At 43.4% G+C, this 15560-nt stretch overlaps 1 protein-coding gene across 2 annotated transcripts in view; it reads right to left on the bottom strand.

Moving 5' to 3' along the window:
- The window catches only part of smarca2 (SWI/SNF related, matrix associated, actin dependent regulator of chromatin, subfamily a, member 2), a 147217-nt gene that overhangs the window by 96780 nt on the left and 34877 nt on the right, over positions 1-15560 (bottom strand). For both annotated transcript variants that reach the window (XM_060907217.1, XM_060907218.1), the window contains exons 6-7: positions 13236-13524; positions 401-527 (exon numbers count right to left, since the gene is read on the bottom strand). In XM_060907217.1, coding sequence (XP_060763200.1) covers positions 401-527; positions 13236-13524 — 416 coding nt within the window. The remainder of the gene's footprint in view (positions 1-400; positions 528-13235; positions 13525-15560) is intronic.

The following is a 15560-nucleotide window of genomic DNA, read 5'->3' as shown; positions in this document are numbered from 1 at the left end:
AGTAAACAAGCAATGACGTAGTTATGGGTTAGGGTCATCAAGACGTTTATAAACTGAAGATAGGGAACCGCAACTGGCAAAACATCAAAGCATACAGTTCTGTTATACACTAGAACACTGAGCTAATTGATGTATATTAAGCAAATTAGGCATGCAAAATACTACAAACTACTGTATATCAGGATGATTTTTCAAATAAATTATAATCTAGCGATTGTGTGTTCCGGTCTTGTCATCTCTCCATCCCTCTCTCTCATGCTTAGCGGATACTTTTTCAGTTCTGGGACTCAAATGAAAATGCACAATTATCACCATTTACCGGCCAAGAAACCGCTTAAAATTGGCTAAACGTTCCTAATGACGCCACAGAGGTCTCTTTCAAACACTAATTATTCCTTACCTGCCGTTGAAAATTGAGAAGTCTTAAGGCCTTCAGCTCAACTGTCGCTTTAGTTCTCAGGTCAGGCGGTAAAGAACCAGGCAAATTCTCCAGCTCTTGAATTCTATGAGCAATCCTGGCCTGTAACCTTTTAACAAAGATATATAAAAAAAGTTTAAGGTCTTGATGTAATGCACAAATTAAACAATACTTTCCACAACACAGTCGTCATCATTACCTCTCAAACAGTTATTCAGGTCATTTTAATATTTTTTTTTTTTACACTCACTATTCAGTTTATTAGTAACACCTATACACCTGCTCATTCATGCAATTACCCAATCAGTCATGTGGCAGGAGAGCACACACAAAATCATGCAAATACAAATCAAGAGCTTCAGTTAATGGGGGCTATGTGATCTCAGTGACTTTGACTGTGGCGTAGCTGATAGAGCCAGTCAGGGTGTTTTGATTATTTCATAAAGAAACTAATGATCATCTGGAAGCTTCTACACAACAGTCTATAGAGTTCACACAGACTGCTAAGAAAAGCAAAAAACACATCAAGTGAGCGGCAGTTCTGTTGGGGGAAATAAGATCAGAATAGTTAGACTGGTTCAAACTGAAAGGAAGGCTATGGCACCTCAAATCATTCTTTACAAAAATAATGAGCAGAAAAGTAAAAAAAAAAAAAAAAAAAAGAATCTGAGTTTGTAGTGGACACAGTCACTGAAACTGGACTGCTGGAGAGAAAACACGCAGTGGTCAAAGTCATTGAGACCACAATTTTTTCCCTGTGTGTGTGTGTGTGTGTGTAGTAAAAGTTTGGACACACCTTCAAATTTAATGCTTTTTCTTTATTTTTATTAACTAAAAGTCACTCCATGACAAAGTAATGATGGATGTCGTTTCTCTTTAGGCAGATTCTACCGTAACTGGATCCATTAATCACTTGCCCACAAAATAAGATATTTTTCTTGTCCTTTTTTCAGTGAGGTAATATTTTCAAGATTGAAAATATGGTATTTGGTCGTCTAAAACAGCACGTCATTTAAAAATACACTGAGTATATCAATAAAATATTTTTAAAGAATAAAGTTCTATTTCTTTGACATATCTGACAGACATAACTCCCATTTTAAAAATCACTTTCATTATCCCTGTTGCTATCGTCAGTGAATTTCTGTCAGATGACCTGATGATAGACTCGGCCATTATGGATCTTTGGTAGTTATCGTGTGGAAGCAGGCTTTATAATTTTTGGGTGTCAACAGATAGAGTTGAAATAGATGAACAGCGAAAAAACTATTTCGTTCACGAGAGAAGCCCACAGTTATTTTTTAAAAATGCTATCGCCAGTCTGTCAGTCTAATGCACCTGACGATAGCAAAATTCACAAGCCCTCGCCACGCACATGTTGACTGATGCAAAGAGGAAATTCTACTGCGCATGATTTTTGTGACAGCAGACATTTACTTCCGGGCAAGACTTGGAGTTCTGACAGCTAGATTTCATCAAATAAATCAAGGTAAGATTTTCAGTCAGCTATCCTGACGATAGAAATTTTTGACGATAGAAACATTGAGAATATATTTGTGCATTCGTATTTAAATTTTTCTGGAGGAAAACTATCGTAAGTTGAGATAAATCAGAGCCACTTGCGACCCTTTCAGCCGACAGGCCATTTCAATGTGTTATTTCCCCGCGAAAGTGACACAGTCGTGTCTATCGTCACTGTTCTGACAATTATTGTTATTTCAATTTTGAAAATAAATTTTATCTTTTTATTTCAATATTTTATTTTATTATTTGGTTCTAGTGATGAGGTATTTAATATTATTACTAAATTTGTCAGATTAATAATGTAAGAAACAGTTTTGTTGCTATTGTCATCTAGAGTGTCTGTCAGAATATGATGGTAGACGTTAGTTTGTCAGATTTTGATGATAGAAACCGATGTGTTTCTATTGTCATTTAGCATGTCTGTCATGTCAGGCTTTTATTAATTAGTTACCAGGACTACTGTCCTAAAATTTACTGTGAATGTCCAAGACCCCAAATGCTACTAGAAAAACTTAATAGAATGATCAAAATAATCAATTCAGCAATTTAAGGAGATGGGACTTAACTGGCCTCTGTTATGGTAGAATCTGCCTTTACTTAATTGATCGGTTCTTGACATAATATGGATTACTACAGTTGTGGAATAGGGCTGTTTACTGTGTTCTTATTTCCTGTTTGATCTCAAACACATTAAGACAGGGTATCTGCACATTTTTCAAGTACAAATTTAAAGACTTTTAAGACCTTTTCAAGACCTCTAAATGGAAAAATTAAGACTGTACCATGGCAAAGAAAATGATAAATACGACAACTTAAAACTTTTCTGCAATAGTTTTTTTTACTAACTTTAAGAAGAATGCACACAATTGGTGAACAACAGGGTGCATCAATGGCAGCTGTTAGACATGCAAACAGCTGAAACAAAGTCGTGTGTTTTGGGCCTGCAGAACTACTGTAGCAGCAAGGAGAAGACTGGGGTTTACTGGAGAAAACACCATGAATCATTTCAAAAACGAAAACAAAACGGCAAGTAGAACCAGCTGAACAGCCTTAGCCGGCATTATTTCAATCCCCAAAGATTATCTTTGATGATGTGTGATTTTGTGTCCAACAGCAAAATCAGTCTGAGTGTCGTACAGTACACAGCTGGCTGAGGAAGTTCTCGAGTATCTTCTGCATTATAGCAGGTAACAGCATAAACCTGTTTATGCAGTCATACAATCATCAGAGCGTTACATTAAACACAGAAAAACAACTGTCACCTTTCATAACCATTATCAATATTAATCAATGTGTTGTAATAGCTGTAAACTAATTATCATCAGTGCAATTGTTATATAAATGTTCATTATTCAAAAATAATCATTATTATCTATAATCCATGAATAATTGTTTGTATTACTACTACTACTAATAATAATAATAATAATAATAATAACAACAACAAAAACTACTTTTTTAATAATTAAAAAAAAATTTAACTACATTTTATAACATTTTAATAATCACTACTTATTAAGGGGCCTCGACGACCTGATCCCCGGACACAGCGACTGGCTGTTGGGACATGGAATGTCACTTCGCTGGGGGGGGGAAAGAGCCTGAGCTTGTGCGGGAGGTTGAGAGGTACTGGCTAGAGATAGTCGGGCTCACCTCCACGCACAGCTTGGGCTCTGGAACCTAGCTCCTCGAGAGGGGCTGGACTCTCCACTTCTCTGGAGTCGCCCGTGGTGAGCGGCGGCGGGCTGATGTGGGCTTGCTTATAGCTCCCCAGCTCAGCCGCCATGTGTTGGAGTTTACCCCAGTGAACGAGAGGGTCGCCTCTCTGCACCTTCGGATTGGGGAGAGGGCTCTTGCTGTTGTTTGTGCCTACGGGCCAAATAGCAGTATAGAGTATCCAGCCTTCTTGGAGTCCCTGGGAGAGGTACTGAGGGGTGCACAGACTGGGGACTCCATTGTGCTACTGGGGGACTTCAATGCTCACGTGGGCGACAACAGTGACACCTGGAGGGGCGTGGTTGGGAGGAACGGCCTCCCCGATCTGAACCCGAGTGGTGTTTTGTTATTGGACTTCTGTGCTAGTCACGGTTTGTCCATAACGAACACCATGTTCGAGCATAGGGGTGTCCATAAGTGCACGTGGCACCAGGACACCTTAGGTCGGAGGTCGATGATAGACTTTGTAGTCGTTTCATCTGATCTCCGGCCCTATGTCTTGGACACTCGGGTGAAGAGAGGGGCTGAGCTGTCAACTGATCACCACCTGGTGGCGAGTTGGATCCGCTGGCGGAGGAGGAAGCCGGACAGACCTGGCAGGCCCAAACGTATGGTGAGGGTCTGCTGGGAACGTCTGGCCGAGCACTCTGTTGGGGAGGTCTTTAACTCCCACCTCCGGGAGAGCTTTTCCCAGCTTCCGAGGGAGGCGGGGGACGTTGAGTCTGAGTGGACCATGTTCTCTACCTCTATTGTGGACGCAGCTGTTCGGAGCTGTGGCCGCAAGGTCTCCGGTGCCTGTCGTGGCGGCAATCCCCAAACCCGGTGGTGGACACCGGAAGTAAGGGATGCCATCAAGCTGAAGGAGGAGTCCTATCGGGCCATGTTGACCTCCAGGACTCCTGAGGCAGCTGACGGGTATCGGCAGGCCAGGCGTGCTGCAGCTCGGGCAGTTGCGGAGGCAAAAACTCGGAACTCGGGAGGAGTTCGGGGAGGCCATGGAGAAGGACTATCGGTCGGCCTCGAAGAAATTCTGCCAAACCGTCCGGCGCCTCAGGAGGGGGAAGCAGTACTCTGCCAACACTGTTTACAGTGCGGGTGGGGAGCTGTTGCCCTTGACTGGGGACATTGTCAGGCGGTGGAAGGAATACTTTGAGGATCTCCTCAATCCCACCGTCATGTCTTCCACTGAGGAGACTGAGGCTGATGACTCAGAGGTGGACTCGTCCATTACCCAAGCTGAAGTCACTGAGGTGGTTTGCAAGCTCCTCGGTGGCAAGGCACCGGGGGTGGATGAGATCCGCCCTGAGTATCTCAAGTCTCTGGATGTTGTGGGGCTGTCTTGGTTGACACGCCTCTGCAACATCGCGTGGCGGTCAGGGACAGTGCCTCTGGAGTGGCAGACTGGGGTGGTGGTCCCTCTTTTTAAGAAAGGGGACCGGAGAGTGTGCTCCAATTATAGGGGAATCACACTTCTCAGCCTCCCAGGGAAGGTTTACTCCAGGGTACTGGAGAGGAGAATTCGACCAATAGTCGAACCTCGGATCCAGGAGGAACAATGCGGTTTTCTTCCTGGTCGCGGAACACTGGACCAGCTCTATACCCTTCATAGGGTGCTCGAGGGTTCATGGGAGTTTGCCCAACCAGTCCACATGTGCTTTGTGGATCTGGAGAAGGCATTTGACCGTGTCCCCCGTGGTATTCTGTGGGGGGTGCTTCGGGAGTATGGGGTTTGGGGCTCTTTGCTAAGGGCTGTCCGGTCCCTGTACGAACGGAGCAGGAGTCTGGTTCGCATTGCCGGCAGTAAGTCAGACCTGTTCCCAGTGCATGTTGGACTCCGGCAGGGCTGCCCTTTGTCACCGGTTCTGTTCATAATTTTTATGGACAGAATTTCTAGGTGCAGCCAGGGGCCGGAAGGAATCCTGTTTGGGAACCACAGGATTTCATCTCTGCTTTTTGCGGATGATGATGTCCTGTTGGCTTCTTCAAACCAGGACCTTCAGCATGCACTGGGGCGGTTTGCAGTCGAGTGTGAAGCGGCTGGGATGAGAATCAGCACCTCCAAGTCCGAGGCCATGGTTCTCGACCGGAAAAGGGTGGCTTGCCCTCTCCAGGTTGATGGAGAAGGCCTGCCTCAAGTGGAGGAGTTTAAGTATCTCGGGATCTTGTTCACGAGTGAGGGAAGGATGGAGCGTGAGATCGACAGGCGGATCGGTGCAGCCTCCGCAGTGATGCAGTCGCTTTACCGGTCCGTCGTGGTGAAGAAGGAGCTGAGCCAAAAGGCGAAGCTCTCAATTTACCGGTCGATCTACGTTCCGACTCTCACCTACGGTCATGAGCTTTGGGTAATGACCGAAAGAACAAGATCGCGGATACAAGCGGCCGAAATGAGTTTCCTTCGCAGGGTGGCTGGGCGCTCCCTTAGAGATAGGGTGAGAAGCACAGTCACTCGGGAGGAGCTCGGAGTAGAGCCGCTGCTCCTCCACATCGAGAGGAATCAGCTGAGGTGGCTCGGGCATCTTTTTCGGCTGCCTCTTGGACGCCTCCCTGGGGAGGTGTTCCAGGCATGTCCCCCCGGGAGGAGGCCCCGGGGAAGACCCAGGACACGCTGGAGGGACTATGTCTCTCGGCTGGCCTGGGAACGCCTCGGTGTTCTTCCCGAGGAGCTGGCCGAGGTGTCTGGGGAAAGGGAAGTTTGGGCTTCCATGCTTAGACTGCTGCCTCCGCAACCCGGTCCCGGATAAAGCGGAAAACGACGAGACGAGACCTTAATTTTATAGCATTTAATAATCCCTAGCAGCGCTCGAAACTAACGGTGTCCCGACGTCCCGGGGACCATAAAAAATGTCATCGGGACACAAAATTATCATATCTGGGACAATCCCGGGACAATGGAAAAAAATAGATCTCGAAAAAAGTTCTACATTAATATTATTTACACAGCCGTAACACATACGTAGACATTCACCTAATTTGTCAATTTTAATTTTAAAACGTTAACAGCGAAAAATACATAGTAGCTACACTTTCGATGCACCTGCATCCGTAGGCTACAGAGCAGCGCATTCTGTTCTAGAATCTTCGGCCGGTGTCCGCATTATATGGACTTGGAATGGAATTGCTACCGCACACGCTGCGCCGACTCTTGCCAGAACAAAAATGCTTAAGTGGTTGAAGCGGACCGACCGCAGGGAAGAAACTGAAAGCCCAGACATAACGTCTCCGGGACCTTCAGGATCCAAAGTGTCCTCGCCTGGTCTGCAGGCAACGCTAGCAACTGAATGAACACTGTTAGACACGTTATAAAATACAACAGGAATGATGTGGATGATATTGACGGAAGATACCGTTCAACAGAATAAGTGAGTTTTCTTGGTGTCTTTCTAGTTCAGAAAGTTTAGTCAGTCAGCAGCACAACTAGGCTCGGACCTGGCACTATGTTGATGTTGCTAACATTTGCACCCGGCAGCGAAAGTTCATAAAATGGATAACGGAAAGTTCATAAAAATGGATAACGGAAAGTTCATAAAAATGGATAACGGTAATGGATAACGGAAAGTTCATAAAAATGGATAACGGTAATGGTGAAAATTATAAGTTGGCCTTATAAGTGCCAACAGATATTCAAGGTATAAGTAGATGAAATGAACATAAAAGGGGTCTTATTTTCAACTAAAGTGTACTGCAGATGTAGGGAGTTGAAACATTTTCTGAATGAGCTAGTTGGCCCCTTTAAATAAACAGGTATCTATTCATACAGTGAGATCGCCAAAGTTTAATAAACTGAAAATGCAATAACTGTAATTTTGAAGTAGATGATGTATAGGACATGTGTCGCTTGTGTCTTGTGACTTATTGTAAAAATGATATAAAGGGTTCAAAATCGCATAGTTACAAATATAATAGTAATTTCATATGATGGGCGGCACGGTGGTGTAGTGGTTAGCGCTGTCGCCTCACAGCAAGAAGGTCCTGGGTTCGAGCCCCGGGGCTGGCGAGGGCCTTTCTGTGTGGAGTTTGCATGTTCTCCCCGTGTCCGTGTGGGTTTCCTCCGGGTGCTCCGGTTTCCCCCACAGTCCAAAGACATGCAGGTTAGGTTAACTGGTGACTCTAAATTGACCGTAGGTGTGAGTGTGAATGGTTGTCTGTGTCTGTGTGTCAGCCCTGTGATGACCTGGTGACTTGTCCAGGGTGAACCCCGCCTTTCGCCCGTGGTCAGCTGGGATGGGCTCCGGCTTGCCTGTGACCCTGTAGGGCAGGATAAAGCGGCTAGAGATAATGAGATGAGACTTCATATGATAATATTAACCACTGGTTATTTCAGAGAGGAAAAAAATGGGGACACTATTACTTCCATTCGGGACAATACAACACAGAATTCGGGACCACTGGGGGACACAAAGAAAAAAAGTTAATTTCGAGCCCTGATCCCTAGTACTTATTAATCACTAATTCATATGTAGTAATGATTAATAATCAATAATTATTACTACTAATTATTATTACTACTAATATTATTATATTAAAAACACTGCTGTAGACGATAAGTAATAAAACTAAAAAACTTTGTGCAAATTATTTATATTGTACTATATTTAGAATTATTGTATTTTCTGTAGCTCTTTTTAATTGAATTTTGAAATAAAGGTTGTTTATATATTTATATGAAACTTAGTACAATAAACAATGTTAATTATGTAAAAAAATGATGCTAATCATTATTATTATTAGTAGTATTTCCTATAAGTCCCATTTTCCACCTGACTCTTGTGCGCATGCGCAAACCCCCCTGTGTTTCACTCCGGAGCACATGAACTCTAACACACACACACACACACACACACACACCTCGTGTCCGTGAAAAACCAGTTTCTCAGTCTGCCGTGTCCCCAGCGCTGCGTTACCGTCTTTAAACACATTTGTGCGATCCAGCGCTTTTTATCGCAAACGAGTCTTCTCCTTATTTTGGGGGTATTTGTCATCCTCCAACCACTTGTCATTAAACAGACATCTTCCCATCATTATCAATGCTTTCTAGCGCCCACGTAAGCTACCTGCGTATCTCTCACTCTTCACAACCACCACACCACACCACCTCCAGTAGCCTCCTAACGTTAGTTCTTGTTCTACGGAATGCACAGAACGCACAGAATCAATGCTGCCCCCAAAAGGTACGATGGTCACTTTTAAAATTACGGTTAAAAAAAAATACCCCAAACCGGATGGAGACATTTCACTCGTTCGGTCCAATATCACATTTAATACCTCCCTTTCGAAAATTCCACTCATTCCAAACAAGTTAAGACGTTTTCAGGCCTTGAAAACCGAAAGTTGTCTCATTATTATTATCTCTAGCCGCTTTATCCTTCTACAGGGTCGCAGGCAAGCTGGAGCCTATCCCAGCTGACTACGGGCGAAAGGCGGGGTACACCCTGGACAAGTCGCCAGGTCATCACAGGGCTGACACACAGACAACCATTCACACTCACATTCACACCTACGGTCAATTTAGAGTCACCAGTTAACCTAACCTGCATGTCTTTGGACTGTGGGGGAAACCGGAGCACCCGGAGGAAACCCACACGGACACGGGGAGAACATGCAAACTCCGCACAGAAAGGCCCTCACCGGCCACGGGGCTCGAACCCAGGACCTTCTTGCTGTGAGGCGACAGCGCTAACCACTACACCACCGTGCCGCACCGAAAGTTGTATTTAAGACTTTTTAAGGACCTGCAGGAACCCTGTAAAAAGGCAAGAAATTGCACTAATTAACTTTTGATGAGGCACCTGTTAATTAAAAAGCATTCCAGTTGACTCCCTCATGAAGCTGGTTAAGAAAATGCCAATAGTGTGCAAAGCGTCAAGGTAAACGCTGACTACTTTGAAGAATCTGAAACGTATTTTGTTTTTTAATACTTACTTATGACGTAATCCTATTTATTTTTTTCGCGGTCCAGTTTCCATCAAATTGCGCGCTCTGATTGGCTCGCGAGCAGTCCGGAATCCTACGATCCGGACCCCGGTTACGGACCTTTGGCGACTCGCTCGTTCACAACAACAAACATAGTAGCAAATTTTTGTCAACATTTATTTTCGCGTTTCTCAGTATAATAGCATTAATTTTACATCATGGATAGCGATAACGACAGTGTGAAAGCGAGTTTTACTACCCTGAGGAAGAAGAAATAAAAGAAAACATTTCAGGAGAAAGCCGAAAACGAGCTTGTAGCAGGTTTGTTCTAAATATGGTTTCCCTTTCGGGCGCTCTCATTTTCTGTTAGAATTTGGTAAAGAATTTTTTTTTTTTTTAAACCAGCTTAAGGTCAGTCTGTATGGTGAAATACCGTGACCTCAGCCTTGAAAATACTGACCTCGGCCCAGAGGCCTCGGTCAGTATTTTCAAGACCTTGGTCACGGTATTTCACCATACGGACCGACCTTAAGCTGGTAAATAATTATATTTATTTTTTCCGCGGTCCGGTTTCCATGAAATCCTGTGCTCTGATTGGCTGGCGAGCAGGTCCGTATCCTACGATACGGACCCCAGTTACGGACCCCTGGCAACTCACTCATTCACAACAACAAAAAAAACATCGTAGTAATTTTTGTCAACATTTATTTTCACATTTCTCAGGAGAATATCATTAATTTTACAGCATGGATAGCGATAACGACAGTGTTCACAGCGAAAGCGAGTTTTACTACCCTGAGGAAGAAGAAATAAAAGAAAACATTTCAGGAGAAAGCTAAAAACCTGTAACTTGCTAACACTGAGCAAAAACATGGCTGAATCCTGAATGACTCAATTTTGTATAAATAGGGGACTACATAGGCGGCACAATGTAGTTTTTTTCCTGCCGTGGAAGTGCACTTGTATACCGAGGAGGAAGCAATTTGCATTACAGCCGTGAATGAGGGTTCAAAATGGTGGCGTGGCTCGCCTCGGCTTGGTTTTCCCTTTCGGGCGCTCACGTTTTCTGTTAGAATTTGCAGGGATGAGAATGGGACATTTAAAAAAAACTCTGCAAAGCGTGCATGGGGGGACCTTATATATATATATATATATATATATATATATATATATATATATATATGAATGAATGTTTTCAAATTCAATGATGGTTTAAAACGTTTATAAACTTTAAGATAACAAATGTATATCGTGAGCGATAATGGAGGTAACCGTAACGATATATTAGATTCCTCCTGACGCTATCTTTGACAATTTAAGTAAAATGTACCTTTGTGCTTTTTTGTTTTGATGTGCTCCTGGATGTTTCTAGCTCCTCGGTTTCCATAATTGATCATATCTGAGCACAGAATACACAGAACCTTTCCCGGCACGTCCACTTTTCAGATATGTTCCGTCAGGCACGTCGTCACAGTTTGTGTCCCTATCTGCATGGTAACACTACTATCGAGCCATGCCCATCGGAAACAGTTCTTTATCCCATTTGATTTATCGATTTCCCTGGCAGAGCCCCGGTGCGGGAGCTAATGATTTTTGGCTTTTTTTTTTTTTACCCCAAAACCATTAATTTTATCAGCAAAAAGTTGCAATTTATTTGGAAATAAATTCCCCTTCTTGGTGGACTACCAGGTGAAAATGATTAATATGGTGCAAGAGACTTGTTTTTAATCAATTCACATTTGATGATTTCAAAAAATAAAAATTAATGCACCTTTTAATATAAACGAGCTCTACAGTATTATATTTCTGCATTTTAGCTATTCATGTCTTTGAATACTCTAATCCTTTGAAATGAAGTGCCGCCCAGAAAAAAGTTCCATCATATAATTCTCTTAAGCTTTCTTCTGACATTATCATGGTAGCAGGAGGTCTTGCATATTAAGCAGGCAACATTCAACATCACTCATCACTTCCCTTTCAACTGTTGTGTGGACTAACTAGGTTTTATCTGGACAGGATGTTGTGTAATGTAATACATGTACCATATGGTCAATCTGAAGATCAAGATGGTGATTTTGAATTAAAGAACAGGCATGTACAATGGGCATTACATACTGGAAATTTTTTTTAAATCAAAAACTAAGTTCATCTCGGCCTAAAAAACTTGGGCAGACACGCCAGCAATTCCCCCCGTCCCCCTATGAAATGAGCAATAAGTAGGAGAGTTATACACAGTATCATAACTAAAATTTTATCAGAAATATAGATATGATACTATGATTCTCCCCAACATGCTACATTAGATAAGCTAACCCCATTTATAAAAGATACACACTTATATATGACGTGTATTTGATATATATGTGATATATATGATGTATATTCATACATTGTTACTTTACGGAAATCTTCAGTAAGTCTGGTCTTTTCATGGCAGCCTGTTGTAGACCTAAATATAATGCACATGAACTGACACTCCTCACCTCAACATGCCCTTTACAATCATTTAAGCCACCATGGGCGATGCTGAAATCACTGTTGCAAACAGTACATCGCGCGAAACTGTAATTATTGTTGACCCTTATTAGACAGGGAGATTCTCTCTCTGCCATGCCGATCCTGTAGGCTGCACTGACTCAACTGAAAACGTCGGTCCTCAAGAAAAGGGATAAAAGCCCGCCCACACTGAAAGCTGATTGGCTTATTTTGCTGAGTAACCCAATCAGGATGCTCTTTGTCTAGCATGCGTTCCATGAACAGGCACACACGCAGTCTCTCTCTCGCGCTCTGTCATATGTGCGCATTCTAAGATGCGCGAGGTAGACAATGTTTCGCGTGCACGCTCTTGCTCGCTTGCTCTAGATTCCGGGAGATATTCTCCAATTTGCGGGCATCAGGGAGCCGCTATCAATATGCGGGAGACTCCCGGAACTTCCGGGAGACTCAGGATGTCTGCGTTATAAGGTGACCACAGATCGTTAACCATACACACACACACACACACACACACACACACACACACGCACCCCGAACCCCCCTGAAATTTTCTCAACGGATTTACACGTTTCACAAAAATGACATTTTCAGCGGGAAAAACTCGGAATTCCGCGGATCCGCGGAAAATTCGCATCCCTGAATTTGGTAAAGAAAAAAATAAATATATTATTTACCAGCTTAAGGTCGGTTCGTATGGTGAAATACCGTGACCTCGGCCTTGAATACTGACCTCGGCCCGGAGGGCCTCGCTCAGTACTTTCAAGACCTCGGTCACGGTATTTCACGATACGGACCGACCTTAAGCTGGTAAATAATTTTTGATATACATGTTCCATATGTTATTTCCTCATTTCGATGACTTTAGTATTGTTCTACAATGTAGAAAATAGTCAAAATACAGAAAAACCTTATGAATGAGTAGGAGACGCACTCGTGGAGACACACTCCATGCTCTAATGGATGAATGACAGTTATGTGAGTCACAGGCAGGGTCATTTGAAAAGGCTGGACTGCACAATGAATAACAATTAAAAGATTTTATTTCCCGAATGTGAGATGTAATGTTTTGTTTCAACTTTTGCTCGTTAATGGTTAGAAAATTAAATGAAGAAAAACCTGTTTTAACCAACTGACAAAACAGCCTTGGCACGATGGAGTCTGTATTTCATACCTGTACTCTCGCTCCTGCAGGAGCTCCACTGGGTCCAGGCCCTGTGGTTTCTGGATGGGTGTGATGCGGTTCTGCTTCTGCTGAAGCTGGATAATGAGCGAGGTCTGCCCAGGGCCCTGTTGCTGCTGAGGCTGCTGGGCTTGGGTTTGTGATTGGGGCTGTGGTGTGAGAGATGTACTGGGCATGGCCTGGGCAGCTGTGGGAGCCTGAGGAGGAGCAGGAGAGGGCCTGCCACTAGGGGCTGGTACAGGAAGCTTCTGGGAGCCGCTACAGGCCTCAGCACCTTGACCTAAAAATGAGTGATGAAGAAGCTGTTACAAAATAGAAGCAAGATAAACCATCATGAATCCGTGAACTATCAAAGAAACCATCCAAAGACCTCCAAGACACAACTGTGTATAGGCACAGATCTGAGAATGGATACAGCTTTGGTTTCAAGGTCCCAAAAGTGCACCAGACATAAAAGTTCAGAACTCATCCTAGAGCTGCTCACGCAGCCACACTAAGAAGTGGGAGAAGGGCTTTAGTCAGGGAGCTGAGAAAACCTGCTCAAAGGACAACCGTCTCCTCCACCAGTCAGGCTTTCATAGCAGACTAACCAAAAAAAAAAAAAATTCTTCACTCTGATGTTGCCAAAGGACACCTTAAGAACCTCAGGTCAGGAAGACAAGATTCTGTTGTATGGTTAAAGTCAAGAGTGAAGAAGAATGCAACTTCTCTGAGACTTCAACTTCCGTTTTAAGATGCTTAGAAGGAAAAACATTGCTGCTTTAATGTCCTGACTCCTTAGTGACAGAAGGATCTTCCACTTTCAGTCCAAACATTACACACTACTGTATTTCTTCAACAGAAGTCTTTTCCCTGCACTCCCCCCCCCAAACTGATTATCTTTTGTGGCAACTTGACGTCTTTCTTTTTTTTACAAATATTTTTAGTGTTTATGGATTTGGTTTTGATATTACCATTGTTGAAACTGACTAGACTCTTTAGCATGTTTACAAACCAACATTAGTCTCTAGGGATATGAACCATGTAAAGTTGTAAAGATCCAGATACATAAAAACCTTTCCATACAAAGGGCCACATAAGCAACTAACATAACTGCATGGCAACAACAGTTATCTTTGCAATGCTTACCAATTTATAATTAGTTTATGCCTATAAATAAGACAATTTACATAGTTATGTTTTGCCGTGTAGTGGCCTTTGGCCCTGTTTACATTATTTCGAATCAGCGGATCATCAGATTAACGTTTTTAAAATGATTCGCGTGCACACAGCAACGCCAATACACGATTCGCGTGCACACAGCAACGCCAATACACGGATACGCTAATCACATGACTAATTAGACAGCACGTCACATGATCCCAGTGCATATCGGGCATGCGCAAGTCACTCACCACTTGCAAGTGGAAGGATGGCAAGCGAACACCTTCTCCAGCAGATAAACACACCTGGCTGTGATGTTCATGTCCTCACTGAGTTTAAGCGCCTGAAGGAGGTTGAACTGTGTAAATAAACCTCAGTGCAGCTCAGCGCTTCCTCCTGCGCCCAAATCACTCCGCCCTGAACAGCGAGTGCCCTCTGGAGGGTGCGCACTCCGGCCCTCGCAGCTCACAGAGCGCGCGAGTGAAGCGCACGAGCAGTGATTCGGGACTGAGCCGCTGTGTGTGTGTGATCCCAACGCCAGCAAATCAGGAAGGTGGATGTCACAGTGACGTTGTCCAATGAAGACGTCAGCTAGAGCTCAGCACAGCGTATCCTCAATGTTTACACAGCACCGGACCAGACACGAACTGGATTGAATACGTGGGCTCTGGCGGATTCCCGTTTCCCGGCGTTTTAATGTGAACGGACAGTGCATCCGCGAAGACAACGAGACAGATACGGTCTAATGTAAACTTGGCCTTTGACTCATGCTATGGATGCTTCACAGAAGAGACACCTGCTCTGAATTTGGGTAGAACAAAAAAAAAAGTCCATTTGTCTTTAAACATTCTCATTGTCAACATTTTTTTAAAAAATCTCTCATCAGACCAGAAAGGCAGAGTAAAAGGAAACAAATCTATGAAGGTTAAAACTCTGTGAGAGCTCTAGCCTTTCTGACCTAATGTGTCTAACCTGAGGAGCGAATCTCTGGGCTGACGTGCGGCCTTCAGCTAAGTAATTTACATAAAATGCATGCACTCAAAAAAAAAAAAAATAATAATTAATTAATTTAAAAAATAATAATAAATTAAAAAAAAAAAAACCAGATCTGCTACACAAGCTAAGCTGGTTCATGTTTAGAAAACTAGAGTCGCTGAACTACAGTAATCTCTT

Source organism: Neoarius graeffei, chromosome 24 (genome assembly GCF_027579695.1).
Source record: "Neoarius graeffei isolate fNeoGra1 chromosome 24, fNeoGra1.pri, whole genome shotgun sequence".
NCBI lineage: Eukaryota > Metazoa > Chordata > Actinopteri > Siluriformes > Ariidae > Neoarius > Neoarius graeffei.
The sequence above is the reverse complement of the archived record's forward strand: the minus strand, read 5'-3'. Positions and strand labels throughout refer to the sequence as shown.